The sequence below is a fragment of the Sinocyclocheilus anshuiensis genome, unplaced genomic scaffold (assembly GCF_001515605.1).
Source record: "Sinocyclocheilus anshuiensis isolate Anshui unplaced genomic scaffold, SAMN03320099.WGS_v1.1 scaffold546, whole genome shotgun sequence".
Lineage (NCBI taxonomy): Eukaryota > Metazoa > Chordata > Actinopteri > Cypriniformes > Cyprinidae > Sinocyclocheilus > Sinocyclocheilus anshuiensis.
Genome location: NW_015542451.1, coordinates 2,132,417 through 2,148,175, shown reverse-complemented (window position 1 = coordinate 2,148,175; position 15,759 = coordinate 2,132,417). Strand labels below are relative to the sequence as shown.

General features: G+C 39.1%; 3 protein-coding genes across 5 annotated transcripts in view; 2 read left to right on the top strand and 1 right to left on the bottom strand.

Annotated features, from left to right (window-relative positions):
* Positions 1-1,279, top strand: part of eif3c (eukaryotic translation initiation factor 3, subunit C) — a 20,273-nt gene extending 18,994 nt beyond the window's left edge. The window contains exons 21-23 of one of the 2 annotated variants that reach the window (XM_016493156.1): positions 306-347; positions 547-594; positions 863-1,279. In XM_016493156.1, coding sequence (XP_016348642.1) covers positions 306-347; positions 547-594; positions 863-939 — 167 coding nt within the window. In that variant the 3' untranslated portion in view covers positions 940-1,279. The remainder of the gene's footprint in view (positions 1-305; positions 348-546; positions 595-862) is intronic. The other variant, XM_016493158.1, reaches the window with a different exon arrangement.
* Positions 1,280-3,849: 2,570 nt separating this feature from the next.
* On the top strand, positions 3,850-9,075 carry prodh2 (proline dehydrogenase 2). Of its 2 annotated transcripts, XM_016493154.1 has the most exons (12): positions 3,850-3,921; positions 4,199-4,394; positions 4,518-5,033; positions 5,637-5,827; positions 6,469-6,595; positions 6,761-6,832; positions 6,939-7,019; positions 7,095-7,238; positions 7,415-7,581; positions 8,283-8,393; positions 8,481-8,569; positions 8,665-9,075. In XM_016493154.1, exons 3-12 carry the CDS (start codon positions 4,791-4,793, stop codon positions 8,844-8,846), a joined length of 1,407 nt encoding a protein of 468 aa, XP_016348640.1. In that variant the 5' UTR covers positions 3,850-3,921; positions 4,199-4,394; positions 4,518-4,790; the 3' UTR covers positions 8,847-9,075. The 2 variants fall into 2 exon arrangements, with proteins under 2 accessions (XP_016348640.1, XP_016348641.1); XM_016493155.1 differs by lacking the exon at positions 3,850-3,921 and having other exon boundaries at positions 4,172-4,394.
* A 1,218-nt stretch (positions 9,076-10,293) lies between these two features.
* Positions 10,294-15,213, bottom strand: tbx6 (T-box transcription factor 6). Its single transcript, XM_016493087.1, has 8 exons — positions 15,144-15,213; positions 13,930-14,140; positions 13,540-13,807; positions 13,119-13,262; positions 12,924-12,994; positions 12,739-12,800; positions 12,276-12,534; positions 10,294-12,186 (listed from the first exon to the last, which is right to left on the bottom strand). Exons 1-8 carry the CDS (start codon positions 15,211-15,213, stop codon positions 10,518-10,520), a joined length of 2,754 nt encoding a protein of 917 aa, XP_016348573.1. The 3' UTR covers positions 10,294-10,517.
* Positions 15,214-15,759: the final 546 nt, after the last annotated feature.

The window sequence follows — 15,759 nt, the reverse complement described above, 5'->3', positions numbered from 1 at the left end:
CTCTGAACCTGGTATGTATATATATATATATATATATATATATATATATATATATATATATATACACACACACACGTGTATATAATTATAAAGAAAATCATCTTAGTAAATTTTATATATATATATATATATGTATGTATGCATGCATGTATAAAATTTACTAAGATGATTTGCTTTATAATTATGTATAAATACACTTACATAAAATAAAGAAATAAAATATATTTATGTACATGTTTGTTTTTAATTGAGCTGAACCGCCATAACTTCATTTCAAATCACTTAAACCTCTTTCTCTCACACAGATCAAAAAGGAGGTTACCAACAGAAGCAGAACTACCAGAGAGGTAATTATCATTCGCGCAGCCATCTGAATACACACACACACACACACACATTCAGATTGTACTCTCGTGTGCTTCTCGCTTGTGTCCACTCGACACAGCTGCTGTGAAATGTTGCTGCCAAAGTGTGTGTTCAAGTGCTTTTTTTATATAAGTTAAAGTCCATGTGCGCCTGTGTCTCTAAACACTTTTCACTATGCAGCTCCAGACCAGAGGGGAGGTTACCAACAGAAGCAAGGTTACCAACGAGGTGGTTATGAACATGTTCAATCATTCAGTCATTCCTTCATCCACCTCAACTCAGCAGTTCACTCATTTCTGCCTTCACCAATGAATGCGGTGGCAACTATTCATCTGGTTTCCAAAGGCACCTTCTTCACTTTCTCTAGCTCACTGTGTCGTTCTTCCTTGACAACCTCAAAGCAGCTTCAGTCTCTTGATATGAACTGTAAATGCTGCACATATGACTTCTGAAACTCAATATGGGTGTGTTTTTCTCTTCTCTGTCACTGCTGTAGATCAAAAAGGCGGTTACCAGCAGAGACAGAACTACCAGCGAGGAGGATACAGGAACCAGAACCAGAGCTCATACTGATCCCAGTGCGGCTTGTTCAAACACAGCTTCATTCCAGAACCAGACTGCAGCTTCCTCTGCTTTGCTCTCCACCCACCAACTCCAGATTTGTTGCAATACGTCAGCTTTACCCTCAGTTTTGCAGTGCTGTAGTTTGCAGATAACACCAAATCATAAAAGCTCCATTTTATTGTTAACGCATAAAATGGCACCACAATTAGCTTGTTTTTCCTATAATTTGAGAGGTTGGGTTTACAGTGTCGAGGGTTCTGGAGTAGCAGTTTTGGAGAGGATATAGCGGGCTGGGAAGAAATATCAAGTTATTTGTGTTTTATCTGGTGAATTAATAAAGATTATTCGGTCAAATTGAAGTAGAGTTTCCGTCAATCATTTGTTGAGGTTTGAAACCTCAGCACAAGCAGCTTTCTTTTGATGAACGCTGTGACTGTTGTGAAATCTGCGTGGGGAAATCTTTCACCCACAAAACATTTTTTCTCACGATTCTGACTTTTATCACAATTGTGAGTTTATATCTTGAAATTGCAAGTTATAAACTTGTCATTGTGAGTTTTTACATCTTACAATTCTGACTTTTTTTCTTTATGCTATATGGACAAATACACTATATGGACAAAAGTATTAGCATTATAGTAACTGGGACTTTAATGACATCTCATTCTAAATACGTAGACATGGAGTTTGGTCCCCCCTTTGCAGCTATAACAGCTTCCACTTTTCCTTGAGGGGCATTCCACAAGATTTTGGAGTGTTTCTGTGGGAAGTTTTTCCCATTTATCCAGTAGAGCTTTTGTGAAGTCAGGCACTGATTTTAGACAACAAGGCTTGGCTCGCAATCTGTTCCAGTTTGTCCCAAAGTTGTTGGATGAGGTTGAGGGCAGGGCTCAGTCAAGTTCTTCCACACCAAACACATCCGACCATGACTTTATAGACCTTGCTTTGTGCACTGGGGCACAGTCATGCATGCTGCGATAAAAAAAGAGCCTTGCCCAATCTGTTCCCACATTGTTGGAAGCATAGCATTGTCCAGAATGTCTTGGTTTGGTGAAGCATTAAGATCTCCCTTCACTGGAAGTATGGGGCCTAGGCCAACCCTTGAAAAACAGCTCCAAACCATTATCCCTCCTCCACCAAACAGTTGGCACAGTGCAGTCAGGCAGGTAATGTTCTTCTGGCATCTGTCAAACCCAGACTCACCCACCGAGAACCGTGATTTGCCACTCCACAGAACAGGTTTCCACTGCTCCAGAGTCCAGTGGTTGTGTACTTTACACCACTCCATCCAACACTTGGCATTGTACTTGATGATGTGAGGCTTGCATGCAGCTGCTCGTCCATGAAAACCCATTCCATGGAGCGTCCGCACACAGTTTTTGTGCTGATACTAATCCAGTGGAAGTTTGCACTGAATTCTGCAGCTATGGAATCGGCAGAGCGTTGGCGACTTTTACAAACCATGCACCTCAGCACTCGGTTGAGTTGCTGTTGTTCCTAAACGCTTCAACTTTCTAATAATACCACTTACAGTTGACCGTGGAATATCTAGAGGGGATGAAGTTTCATGCACTGACTTACTGGAAAGGTGGCATCCTATCACAGTACAACACTTCAATTCACTGAGCTCTTCAGAACGACCCCTTTTCAGACTGCATGGCATACTTTTATCCATATGGCTATACAGTTCATCATCATGCATCCATATTGTTGGGGACTGAAACCCTCAATGCTCTACCAGTTGAGCTACAGGTAATATGAATGGCTATTTGTATGTAAACATGTTATTCCCTTCCATTGTGTGGTCTTGTGTAAAATAGATCTCATAATGATCACTCCAGATAGCCCTTGTTGTATTTTAAGGCTCATCAAATACTCTGTGTGGTAATCCAGATATAACTATTTGCTGAGTAAAAATGTATCTTCCTTATTACAAAGATTGGAATGATATTAGCTTTCTGAGCATTTTAGTTTAGGGGCATGTTGGACATTATATCATTTTTTTCCAGGTTAGGGTGGTCTGTGGACTGTATCCTTGTGCTGCTTAATTCTAAATGGCTTTAAGTTAGTGGGAAATCTGTTTTTTGAAAGCAGGTGTTCAAACTAAACGTTTTCTGTGTATAACACACTGTCCCACACAAAACCCACAGATCTTCACTGATCTACAAGTTCTTGACCTATATAAACATTTACTAAATGCTGTCAATACATGTGATGACCCATTTTTAGCCAATAAAGACTAAGCATAGTGACCACTAACCAAAATATAACTAATGGAACACATAAGGTCAAAGGAATTCTTTGCACAGAAGTAAAAGTCTGTAAAACATTATTCACTAACAGTACTTAAGTGGAGTAGTAATCAAAAGATTAGAATATATTAATCTATAGTGCACGCCACTGTAAATATACAGTATATATTAATGTAAGTGTGTGTGTGTATGTATAATAAACATTTATGAGGGACAGGTGCAGGGACCAGCTCGGTGCAGTTATCTATGAAATACAGTACAAGGTGCAATCTAAATCTGCATTAATATAGTGACGTGGATACAGTAGGGTGCAAATGAGAAGTATAAAACACAGAAGGTGCATTATTCAGAATGAGGTATTTGTAAATATATAAACATACGGTCAGTGACCATATCAGTGTAATGGGCATCATGAGGTAGAATGTACAAAGGAATGTGCAACGATTATAACAGATGATGCTGTATATTTTTTTAAAGCATATTAATATAGTGCTATTCACATTATGCGTAAGACCTCTGATGTCCAGTGTGACGTCAGATACAGCTGTTTTCCTGATTGTTTTAGATTAACTCGAGAATGGTTTTATTGTGGTGCAACCTGTAAGAAATGGAGGGGGTTTGGAGTTAATTTTTGGCTCTTGTTTGTTAGTATTGACCGTTCAGGACAAAGTCTAGCACAGACTTTTGTCCAACACATCACTCTGCTGAACACCAGTATGTCGTCTTCCCAAGATTCAAGGTCAGTCTAACATCTGCTCTGTTCCCTTGCTTATCATTTTTGGTGTAGTTTTTGGCAGTTATTTTTTAATGTATCCTTAAAATCTGCAATTGTTCTTTAAATAAATTGTAATTTCAGTGCTTTTTCAAAATATTAATTAGCCATACTGTGATTTTAAAGTGGTTTTGAAGTATACTAATGTAGTATCCAAACCCAAAGTGTTCCCAATTTGGTTTAATGCATCTTAAACTAGTCACGTGTTAAAAAATGAACACTGATGCTCTGTCATATTTTACAGAGAAGTGGGGGCACAAAGTATCTGCCCCTCACCCTTAATGTCCCAAAGTTCAAACGGCACATCAGTCATTAACCAACATGCCTAAAACGAACCTCCCCTCTCTCTACCCCTTTCATTTGCTCTCATCCTCTGTTTATTTGCACTGGAAGCATTGCACAGAGTCTGCATACACTGGACTTGGCATCCATAATTACAGGTGAGGGGTTTTTTTTTTTTTTCCAACCAATTTCAGACTTTTTCAGTGGTAGTGGTATTTTTACGGAGTTGGATACTAAAGTCAATCTTTTTCTGCTGCTTTTCTATGTTTATCTGCTTACAGGTGTCACTGATGTTTGGTCTGTAGAGATTTGTTTGTCGTAAAGAAATCGTGTTGGTCTGTATATGTCGATGTGGCTGTATGTATGAATGTACAACATATGAGCTGTGGTGTTTGCTGAATAAGAATTGGAATTGCACAATATTTAAACATACTGCTGCAATGTGTCACTGCTGCAACCCTTAAGATTAGGTTTGTGCAGGGATCAATAGTTCACCACTTTAGGTTTTATCAAAACCTTTCTTAGCATCTTCAACAAGTGTCCGAGCAGTAGAGATGTTTTCTCTTCTTCGGCAACCAGCTTTGAGTCGTTTCATATCTGTGCGGCTCAAGAGCGTGGCTGCCTCACAGTCCATGGCGGCAAAACGTGATCGAGACCTCTGTAACCCTTCATCTCCTGACTTTCTGACCTTTGAGGATCCTCAAGCATTCAAGGTGAAGAGTTTCTGGGAACTGATCCGAGCCCTCGGAGTCTTCAGGCTTTGCTCGTTCCCTACGCTGGTTAACAACTGTGGTAAGGTGAGGCAACAGCTAGATTTTTGTGTGAACTACCAATGAAATGCACTTACTGAATCAACGAAGACCTATAAAGTCACCACACTTTAACACACTCTGTTAGCTTGGATACTTTAGAAATTTTATCTGGTCTAGGAGAAATTGTATAGTTGAGTATCATCTGCTCAACAGTGGAAACTAATCCCGTTTTCTAATAATATTTCCAAGAGGCAGCATGTATAATGAAAACATTAGAGGGCCTATTACAGATCCTTGTGGTATTCCATACTTTACCGCTGTGAGATTAGATGCTTCCTCATTTACAGAGACAAAATGGTGCTGTTCCTTAATGAGAGGCTCGATAACCAAGGCTTCTTCCCTCGGTCCTATAGTAAATGTATTGTTTGCTTTCACTATTTGGGGAAGAGACACAGTCTATAGAATGGACTACATATGATGTAGTATCATTTAAGTGGTTAGATCATATTCTATAACTGTGATTGATGTTTGAAATTTTACATGCTACAGTCATATGATGTGTAGCGTCCTGGAGATGTTTTCTGTCAGGAGCTCTGTGGACAACATCCAATTACACTAATGTTTCTTGTTATCTCATGTCTAACGAAGCTGATGACCATTACAAGGAAGGTTTTGGGCAAGCAATGTTTCTGCATGGTCGTGCGCCCATCTGTGTACGCTCAGTTTGTTGCCGGAGAAACAGAAGGTGAGATTGCAGACTCCATGCAGAAGATGAGATCACTGGGGCTCCATCCTATGTTAGCTGTCCCCATTGAAGAGGACCTGGGAGAGAGCACTGGGTATTCAGATTTTGGATAATTTTTGGCTGTATGAGAGCATATTTTGTAAACTTGTTAGATTTATAGTGAACACACTTTTTTTTATTAAACTCATGAAAATGGATGGCTGCATTAATGATGTGTTTTATCGAGGCCAAACCAGAAATTATCATTACCCTGGTTTCCTTGTCTAAGTTAGAATAGTGGCTGTTAAAGCAGCTGTACAAACTCAGTTAACCCTGCTTGGAGATAGAGCAGCACCACAGGACTAAATTGTGATTCTTTTCTACTCTGTTACTCTTAAGTAAAATAGCTTTCTGAACGAGAAAAACTTGATTTTGTTCATTGTGAATTGATTGGACTGTTAGATTGTATGCCAATTGCCAGAATTCATGTCAAAACTGAGGTATACTTAAGGCTTTACTGAGCTCAGACGCAGAGCTGCATCACAAGGCCCAGTGAGCCCAGATATGCAGCTGCACCATGAGACCCTCTAAGCCCAGAGGCTGAGCTGCACCATGGGACCCATTGAGCCTGGATGTGGAGCTCTACATTATACATTTCTGAATTTTCTGAATAAAGATTTTAAATTTGTAGCAAAGCAGTAATTCATAATTATATAATTATGTAATATGTTTAATGACACAAAGGTCTATCTACAGGGAACGTCGATATGAAGACAACCTAGCGGCTATGCTGGAGTGTGTCCACATGTCTCACAGCAAAGGCTGGAGTAAAAATCCCATGATGCAGCTGAAGATCACAGCACTAGTCAGCCCTGAGCTGTGTGTGAGTGTTTCATCTATAAAGATCACTTTATATGAGTTGAGACTGACAAAGATTAAGGTTCTTTGATATGTACATTTGATAGATTGATGCTGTCCTTTTCGATGTTGTCATTTAAAAGCGCAAATGTTACTAGCAGTATTAGTAATTATATTAATTCCCCCTCAGTCTAAGCTGACGTCTCTGCTAAAGACAGAACAGTATGATCTGAACGAACTTGTGAGAGCCATGGAGGGAGAGGTACAGATATTATTATTATTTCTTTTCTGTAGAACGTCACAAGGTTATTATAATCAGCTCTTATTTAGTATGTATTGCTTTAGATGGTGTTCTCTTTACCCGATAGGAAGTCATGTTTCCTGGTCTGACTGAGAGTGAAAACACACACTTATTATTGGGCCTTCAGAGACTCAACAAAATAGGAGAGGTACCAAAACTTAAACACAAATTAGCAAAAAGAAAGTTAACGCTGGGATTGACTGGACATGCTGTGTGTTTATAGGCGAGTGTTAATAAAGTCCGTGTTCTGGTGGATGCTGAGTACACTTACATGAATCCTGCCCTGTCACTCATCACCATGGCAATGATGAAGAAGTTCAGTCAGCAAAGCGCCTGGATCTGGAACACACATCAGTGCTACCTTAAGGTCACCACAACCAACCTTTCATTGCCATTAAAAAAATCTTAACATTTCTCTCTTCTAAAATATATTTTTTAAAACAATTTTACCTAGTAAGATTTAAGAATATAACGCCCTTTCTGTCTAAAAAGCACATTTTATGTCCCTAATGGCTTTACAGACATACTTTGTTTCTTCACCAGGAATCAAGGAATCTGTTACTTGATGCCATTCAGATGTCCATTGATCAGTCTTTCTGTCTCGGTGTTAAACTCGTCAGAGGTGCTTACATGGACAAAGAGAGAAAACTGGCTGAAAAAGAAGGGCGAACAGATCCAATCCATGAATCATGGGAACGTACTAATGACAGGTGATTCTTTGACTCCAAATGACATTAACCCTATAAAGCCTACTGTATCTTATTTGATACGCAAGGCCTCTAAATTATCAATATGATAAATAGTTAATACTTTTTTTTAGCAAGTAATAGCCCTTTTAGTATAATTGTGGTTCATGTGTCAAAAGTTAAAAGAATAACTTTTATATTGTTAGTAATATTTCAAGATGAACATTTACTGTACTAAAACAACATATATATATATATATATATATATATATATATATATATACTGTATATAATGTCATGTAGAAATATGAGTATATTTTTGGGAGATGGAGTGACAACTGATATTTAGATGCATTTTATGTAAGTATCTGCTGTACTGTTATAAAGATCTCTGAATAAAATTAAGGTGTTTTTTTTCCTCCGTGAGTATGAGCTCCACATTCTTATTATATCATACTATATGAGCCATAAAAGCCTGATATGTCAAATATGATACTCAACAACAAAAACTCTTTAAAAAATTTTTTTACATTACTTTTACATTTTACAGTAAAAACATTACTCTTTGTGGGTGCATATCTGTTCAAATTTATATAAATTAACAGTAACTCCCGCTTGGTTTATTTATTTATTAAAATCTAATGCTAATCTATTTCTGTTCAGTGTTTTAAGTGCTGAAAATCCTTTTTAGGTCTGTGTTTTTAAATATCGTCTTTTATTTGCAGTTATAATGGATGTCTAGAGATCATGCTGAACCTCATTTCAGAGAAACCTGATCGCTATATGATAATTGTTGCCACTCACAATGAAGAATCAGTCAGACGGGCAGTGACACGGTACACCTTCGTACATTGATCATTCATCTGATTATCAGCAGTGTAAAGATCAGTGATGTTTATTTGCATGTTGTTTCTCTGTTTCAGCATGGAAGAGTTGGGGCTTCACAGAGACGGCAACTCTGTCTGTTTTGGTCAGCTGATGGGCATGTGTGACCATGTATCTCTTACTCTAGGTAAGAAGTCAGTTTTATTCAGTAGGGCTGAATGAATTCATTATCTTAGCTTTCTGGAACACCAGTCAACCCTCAGATTTATGTTCTTTTCACAGCCCAGCACGGTTTCTCAGTGTATAAGTCAGTGCCGTACGGCTCAGTGGACGATACACTGCCATATCTGGTGCGAAGGGCTCAGGAGAACCGCACTGTGCTCCAGGGAATCCGTAAGGAAAGAGATCTGCTCAGACAGGAGCTGTGCCATAGACTCAAAGAAAAGATCACAAGCGCCAGATAGAAAATCCTTCCAGTGAACGTTGAGGATGATTTAGAATTAAAATGAACGTGAAGTTAAAATTAGCCTTTTCTTAATGCATGTTCCTGGTGTTACTGTGCACAATTCATCAGTGAAAATTATTCCAATGAAAAAAGTTTGCCTTTGTAACATATTATTTGGATTAAATAAGACTTTTTAATGTCTTTAAGAAGTTTCTTGTGCTCAAGGCTGCATTTATTTGGTTAAAAATGCAGGGGGAAAGTAATATTGTGAAATTGTATTACAATTTGAAATAATTTTCAAATAGTTTTCCTCTTTGATATATTTAAAAATGTAATTTATTCCAGCCATTACTCCAGTATACAGTGTCACATGATCCTTCAGAAACCATTATTGATCACTGTGAACAATAACATCGAATAAATTATATTAAAATATATCAAACCACTTATGTTGTGCTTATTTGAGGTGTCTCTCTCAGCACCCTGTGCTTGAGTGTAGTGCTGTTTACCTAACCTTATTTTAAACCCTCTCTTTGTCCAACACCATATGGAAAAGGAGGAAATAGAAATAAATGGAGGTGGGAAATTGAAGGAGGGGTTTGAGGTAATTATCACCTGGACTTTAATGACCATTCGTCAGTTTCTAACCCACACCCACTCTCAACACCTGACCATGAGCAAATGTCATGCAGAACTGGAATCAACCCTGAAGGCTAAGTGACACACAGAGATGATGGTTAATACTGTGTGAGAGAACAGACATGTCAGTTTTATTTGTTTTAAAAAAAAAAAATTTAAGTTCTCACTTTCATGTTCTGTCATCATTTGCATGTCTAATACTTTCTATAGGGGGTGAATTCAGGTAAATCGGGACACTTTTTGGCCCAGTTATCCTGAATTAACCCTAATCTTTCTTAACTATCAAGTCACTCATCTGTTACCGTGGTTGGCCAGCAAAGTGCATCAGCCATATCCTCATTTTTTGTCAAAAGTTTTTAAAAGTTTCAATAGTTTCCTCACAGTTTTGAAGAATAGAGCATCTGGAAAAGCAAACTAAACTGTTAACTGTTTGCCTCATTAATTATTTGACCAACTAAATTAGATTTGTCAATAATTGGCATTTTATGACAGGAATAAAAAGCACTGGTGTGTTGTAAGGTATAAATGTTAATGGATGTGCAACGTCTTTATACAGACTTTGATAAAAGGTCTAGCAATATTATTTTGCGTATGCCACTTTTTGAATTTTGGTTTCTGATGCAATGACATTAAAGAGTGTCTAAAGTGTCCAAATATGTTTTGGGTCCACCATAGAATGTGGATGTTTTTTTTTTTTTACGTATATACACACACAAGATTATAAAAAATAAAAATACAATTAAACTCATTCAAACTTTATTTTGTCATTTAAGCATACAAATAGAATTAAGAAAAATATACATAATTATTCAACTCATCAAGCAGTAGTCAGGATAAAACAAAAACATTGTAACCTTTGTCAGCCGTAAACACTAAGAAGTTTTACATTTTAAACTACGCTTTGGTTTGTCTCTTTTTGTCTCACAGGTCCTCCAATGCAGTCATAAAATGTGCAGTGCTTCCATCATCTTCAGAGCAAAGTTGCTGGTTGATGCAGAAATCAAAATCTCCTTGCAAACTTTGTCTAACATGTTTTTTTTTCTTTTTATTCTCAGAATACTGCTCTTCCGCTTAGGTCAAAGTAAGAGCCCTGACCATGAGCATGAGCATGCTGTGGCGGTCTATAAATATGCCTAAGGGGTAAATGCAGGGAGGACCGAGGATCCTGGCAAAGACGGAGTGAGTAGGAAGGAAAAGGGTTATAAAGGGATGGGGGAGAAGAGGAGGAGAGAGAGGAATCAAGAGAAGGGAGCATGGAAGGGTGCAGTACCATATCTGGCAGATAGGGGGCAGCGGAACTGAGCTGCGAGAAGGTGCCTATCTCAGTGGGAGCTACAGCAGGGTATGCGTTTGAAGAGGAAGGGCATTGTGGATGGATTGAGGCTTGAGGAACCGGGGGATTAAACTGAGATAGTAACTGAGAGGTACTTGAGGTTTGGATTGGGGGAAAAGACTGGGAGGTAATCTGACAGGGGTTTGCCTTTTGGGGTGGAATGTGAGGGAAGGAGGGATTAGGGTAGGACTGGGAAAGGGTAGATTGAATTTGGGTTGTATTCGGGATCGCAGGGACACTATGGATCGAGCTAGATGAGGGCAGAGTCAGACACTGTAGAGGATGTGGACCAGATGGGATAGGAGTTGGGAAGGGGTAAGATGTGTGAGAGGTGAGAATTGGTGCAGGGTTTTGGAGAGGCCCAGGAGTGTGTTTGGGCAGAGATGCAGGGAATGAGGGGACTGCATATGCTGTTGTAGGCTGCAGTGTGTTGGAAACTGATTGCATTGGGCCTTGATGGATAACATTGGTGGAAGGCAATGAAAAGGATCCGGTTGTTGGATAAATTGGGTTTGGAATTTCTGGGATGGTTCTCAGACCTGAAATGGATGTGGATTGGGAAGCTGGAAAAGTACCAGTTGGTGGAGTAGGTCCAGGGGTACCCAAGTTGTGGCTATGGTTCTGTTGAACAGGGGCAAAGGGGAAGCCCATTGGGTTTGGATTGGAAGGTGTCATTATAGAGTTAGACTGTGCTGCCGGAGGGAAGGGGAATGCAGTTGGAGTTGTATTTGGGTCAGAAGGGGTGGGAATTTGGTTAGGGTTGCACTGTGGCACTGGCTGAAAGGCTAGAGCAGATTGGGGTAGACTTTGACATGGAGGGGATGTTGGATTGGGGTCGTTTGAGGACTGCACCGGAGGGAAGGGAAAGGCAGTTTGGGTTGGGTTTTGGACTGCAGGAGTTGTTGCATTGGATGAGCTTAATCCTCCATCATCCACTTGATTTTGGCCAGGGTCAATAGTTAACCCAGAACCTTGACAAGAAGAGGGAGGGATAGACTGGAAAGGTGGATTTGTAGGTGTATGGGGGCTTAGGTTGTCCTGGGATTGGTCTGTTGGAAGAAAAGAGTGGTAGGATGATGAATGGAGAAGGTGCGGAGAGATGGGAGCGTATGAAGAGCCTGGGGGAGAGGTCGTAGAGGAGGGCATAGTTGTAGAGGTATTTAGGCCAGGATAGTCTGATGAAGGCATAGAGGAATACGTGGACATAGAGGGTGGCGATGAAATCGTTGAGGACTGGGGAAGCTGAAGGCCAGAGTTCTGTGTGGAGGACACCATGGAATAGATGGAAGATGACTGAGGCAAAGGCACTGATGCATGCGATGAGGAGCTGAGCTGAGGAGTTGGGAAAGTTGATGTATATCCAGAAAGGCCCATCATTTGTCCAGACCTGTAACAAAAAGTAAGACTATCTTTGATAAACATGCCCAAAAACATTGAAAGCTGCTGTTAATGAAGCCAGGAGGTTATAGCACTTACCCGTCCATCAGTGTGTTGTTTACATTATTTTCAGAGGCTGTCTGTTGTTGATTCTCAATTGAGGGAATCTCACAGGTCAAGAACTCTTGTCCAAGGACAAGGGGTTGGTCAGAGACTGTCTGATCTGGGAGGGATGGAACTTCCGTAAGAAAACCTGAGTCTGTAATTGGGAGGGCGGTGTTTATATTGGAGAGGGCGGAGCTTGGAATTTCCACCAACTGTGATAGGAGCTCAGTGGAATCACATGGGTCACATGACTCTGAAAGAGGAATAAAGAGAGAATAGTGTCATAAAGCAAGAAAGCAATATTTGGGAAACCAAGTACATTTTTAGTATAGTATTCTTTCGTGATAAGATATATAAAACAACTGGTAACGTCTCATGCATTTTTTTAATATTTCATTTGTGTCTTGGTTTTGTAAAGTTGTAGATTCTGATGTAAACAAGTCATCAATATCCTCACCAATATCCAAACATTCCTCTTGATTGGATGTAATTTTCCTCTTCAGTCTTGCCTCTCTTTGTCTGAGGAAAACAACAGAAAACTTATATTGTGCTCTCAGTCCTGATGTCTAAAGATGTTTTTGTGTTTAAACGAAATTATTAGTCTACTATTAGGTAATATTGGTGTATGTGTGTTTAACTTACTTTTTGCAGTTCATGCCATTCTCTCTAAAGCCTTTCGCAAAAGGATTTGAGTTTATCTTCAGTTCAGTAATCTAGGAGAAAACAAGAATAAAAAAACACTAGTTAGTTAGTTTAATAATTGCACAAATGGAATTTTTTTCTTTAAGTATATATATATATATATATATATATATAAGAAATGTATTTTTCTCTCACCTTGCTGTTCTGGTATGCAGTGACCGTAATAAACTGTGTTTCAGGGAAGGTGAAAGAGTGCTGGGCTCTTCCCCACATCAGCACATCACGGGCCTCGATCACATGGACTCGTGGCTGGTAGCGATGTAGGGAGTGGAGAATGATCTTTAGGAGAAAGAGAGATGGAAACTACCGTTAAAGCTGTGGTATTGCTGAGGTACTGAGAAATTATTTAACAAAGACATAATGGCCATATATATATATATATATATATATATATATATATAAAAGGCATTAATGTGAGCTATATAAGTACTAATAAATAGCCAATATGCTAGTAACATGCATGCTAATAAGTAACTAGTTAATAGTGAGAACTGGTCCCTAAACTAAAGTGTTACCCAAATTTGAATACTGATATTGAAAGATGCATTTTACTCACATATCCTTGTGCATCCAGAGTGTTATTGGTGAGTTTGGCCCGGTGGAAGGATATGGTGCGGTTCTGCCAGTGTTCTCCAGTCGCAGGCGAGTCCGGGTGGATGAAGACGCGGTCCGGCAGCCGAGCCTCGGCTCCCCCAACCACCTGCCAGCTGTTGTCTTGAAATCGATAGCGAGAGGAATCAACAGGTAAAATGTCTAAAAGAAGAATGTAACGCAGTGATGGGTTCAGCCCTGACAGCTTCATTCGCAGCTGTGGAAACATTCTCCTGAGGAACAGAGAAAGAAAAGAAGATAAAACTATGAAAATTTAGCAAACTGACCAAATGTTCCAATCTAGCATTTCCAGATGCATATACACCATTTCCTTCCATACTCAAAATGTGCTCACCTGCCCTTCTTAGTCACAATCATCTCAGTGCCAACTGTGCTGAACTGTTTCCACAGTGACGCATTCTCAAGCTCCATTTTTACACTGTCCTGTGGAGTCCCAGGAGTCTCTGCAGTGGCAGGAGGTGGCTGCAGCAGTCGAGGGGGAAGCCCACGAGCTGCCATGTCACATGTAGTAGGATACAATGGCACATGTGCTGGGGGTTCATGATCTAGGATAGATGGGCGAACAGGAAGCAGACAGTGACATCTGCATGTTAGAAGTATACTCTATACATTATTGGCCTTGATGGTTCCATGAAGAGCCTTTAACGTCCATGGAATGTATCCAGTGGAAAAAGTTCTTTAGACTGTTAAAATGTACTTCACACTAAGAAAAAAATGGTTCTTTTAAGAACTGCTCACTGAAAGGTTGTTTGGGGAACCAAAAATGGTTCTTCTATGGCATCACTGCAAACCCCCTCCTTTTTGGAACCTTTACTTTTCAGAACTAGATGCCTAATTTTGTGAAGTTTCGAAGCATTTAACAATGGCTTGGGGAGTTTTCTATCAGTGAAATGTGCAGGAAATGTCTTACAAGTCTTCTAATGTACTGTTAGTCTCTATAAAACATCAAATATTTGAGACTTCGTTCTTCTTAGCACTGATTATACTTGTTATAGTCTTCAAAATAAAGGTTCTTTATTGGCATTTTTGGTTCCATGAAGAACCTTTAACATCCATAACATTCCATTCCATTACATAAAAGCTTCTTTATAGTGGAAAAAATGGTTCTTTTAAGAACTGTTCATTGAAACATTCTTTCAAATAAAACTAAAACCTTAAGCATTTATGTTACTGGAAGTTGTGTTTATATATTTTATTTCAGCTAGCTGCATAAGCATCTCTCATTTTCATTTAGTTTAACTTGATGTACTAAAATAACTTAAAACTGCGATAAAAATCATATGTAGACTATACAGTCATTAAAAAAACTAATCATAATGGCAAAAAATGGCAAAATCACTAAAACTCTAAAAGTAAAATGAAAAATAAATACGAATACAAAATATAAAAATATACTAAAATAATACTACTTTGGGGAACCAAAATGGTCATTAACTGGTCAATGACAACTAACTTTGTCATTAAATCACTGCATACACTCACATGCTAACTTAAATTCATGCTTCTTTCTATGATTTTTCCATCGATTGCAGTGAAAGTCTTTCTTACCTCTATAATAGCAGTCGCTCAGTCTCTGAGGTCCCAGGGCTAAACTAGGGTACATTTCCACACCCAGCATGTTTCTGGTAGACGTGCTTTTGTCCTTGCTTCACTTTTGGGTTTATCAGTATCAACTCAACACCTCGCTCATTGAGCTTTCATAATGGAGAAACACTGTTTCAAAGTCTTCTGCTGTCTTCTTTCCTGCTTCTGATGACTGTTCCTTTCTGTATCTTCTCTTCTAATGTCTCTGCATTTGTCTCCTTGTGCATTATATAGGTGAGTGCACCTTCACACGTTTACCAAATGGTGAGGTCTTCACACGTCTTCCCTCTTCTTCTGTTTCTTCAGGGTCCATCTTTTGGGCCCAGCACTCCTGCTCTTAACACACAGGCTAAATAAACACTATCTCACATTGCTTAGCACATCAAACCTAAAACATCAATGTATGTCTGCTTCGTCACTGACTGTGTTACTTTCAAACGGCTAAAGCTTTAAGAAAAATTCAAAGCTAGTAGTTTTAGACACTGATTTGTATTAGCTAGTTCCTGTTTTGACAGGTATATGTGATTCTCGCTACATTTTATTGATCTGCATCACATTGTACCCACAGAAAGAAAAATTA

Bases quoted from the DNA above. Each gene is read 5' to 3' on its own strand.
- prodh2 (XM_016493154.1), top strand. From the start codon at position 4,791: ATGTTTTCTCTTCTTCGGCAACCAGCTTTGAGTCGTTTCATATCTGTG. The intron at 6,596-6,760 runs GTGAGTGTTTCA...ATTCCCCCTCAG, and splicing joins TAGTCAGCCCTGAGCTGTGT to TCTAAGCTGACGTCTCTGCT. The intron at 6,833-6,938 runs GTACAGATATTA...TTTACCCGATAG, and splicing joins TGAGAGCCATGGAGGGAGAG to GAAGTCATGTTTCCTGGTCT.
- tbx6 (XM_016493087.1), bottom strand. From the start codon at position 15,213: ATGCTGGGTGTGGAAATGTACCCTAGTTTAGCCCTGGGACCTCAGAGA. The intron at 12,995-13,118 runs GTGAGAGAAAAA...GTTTTCTCCTAG, and splicing joins CTGCATACCAGAACAGCAAG to ATTACTGAACTGAAGATAAA. The intron at 12,535-12,738 runs GTGAGGATATTG...TTCCTCTTTCAG, and splicing joins AGAGGAATGTTTGGATATTG to AGTCATGTGACCCATGTGAT.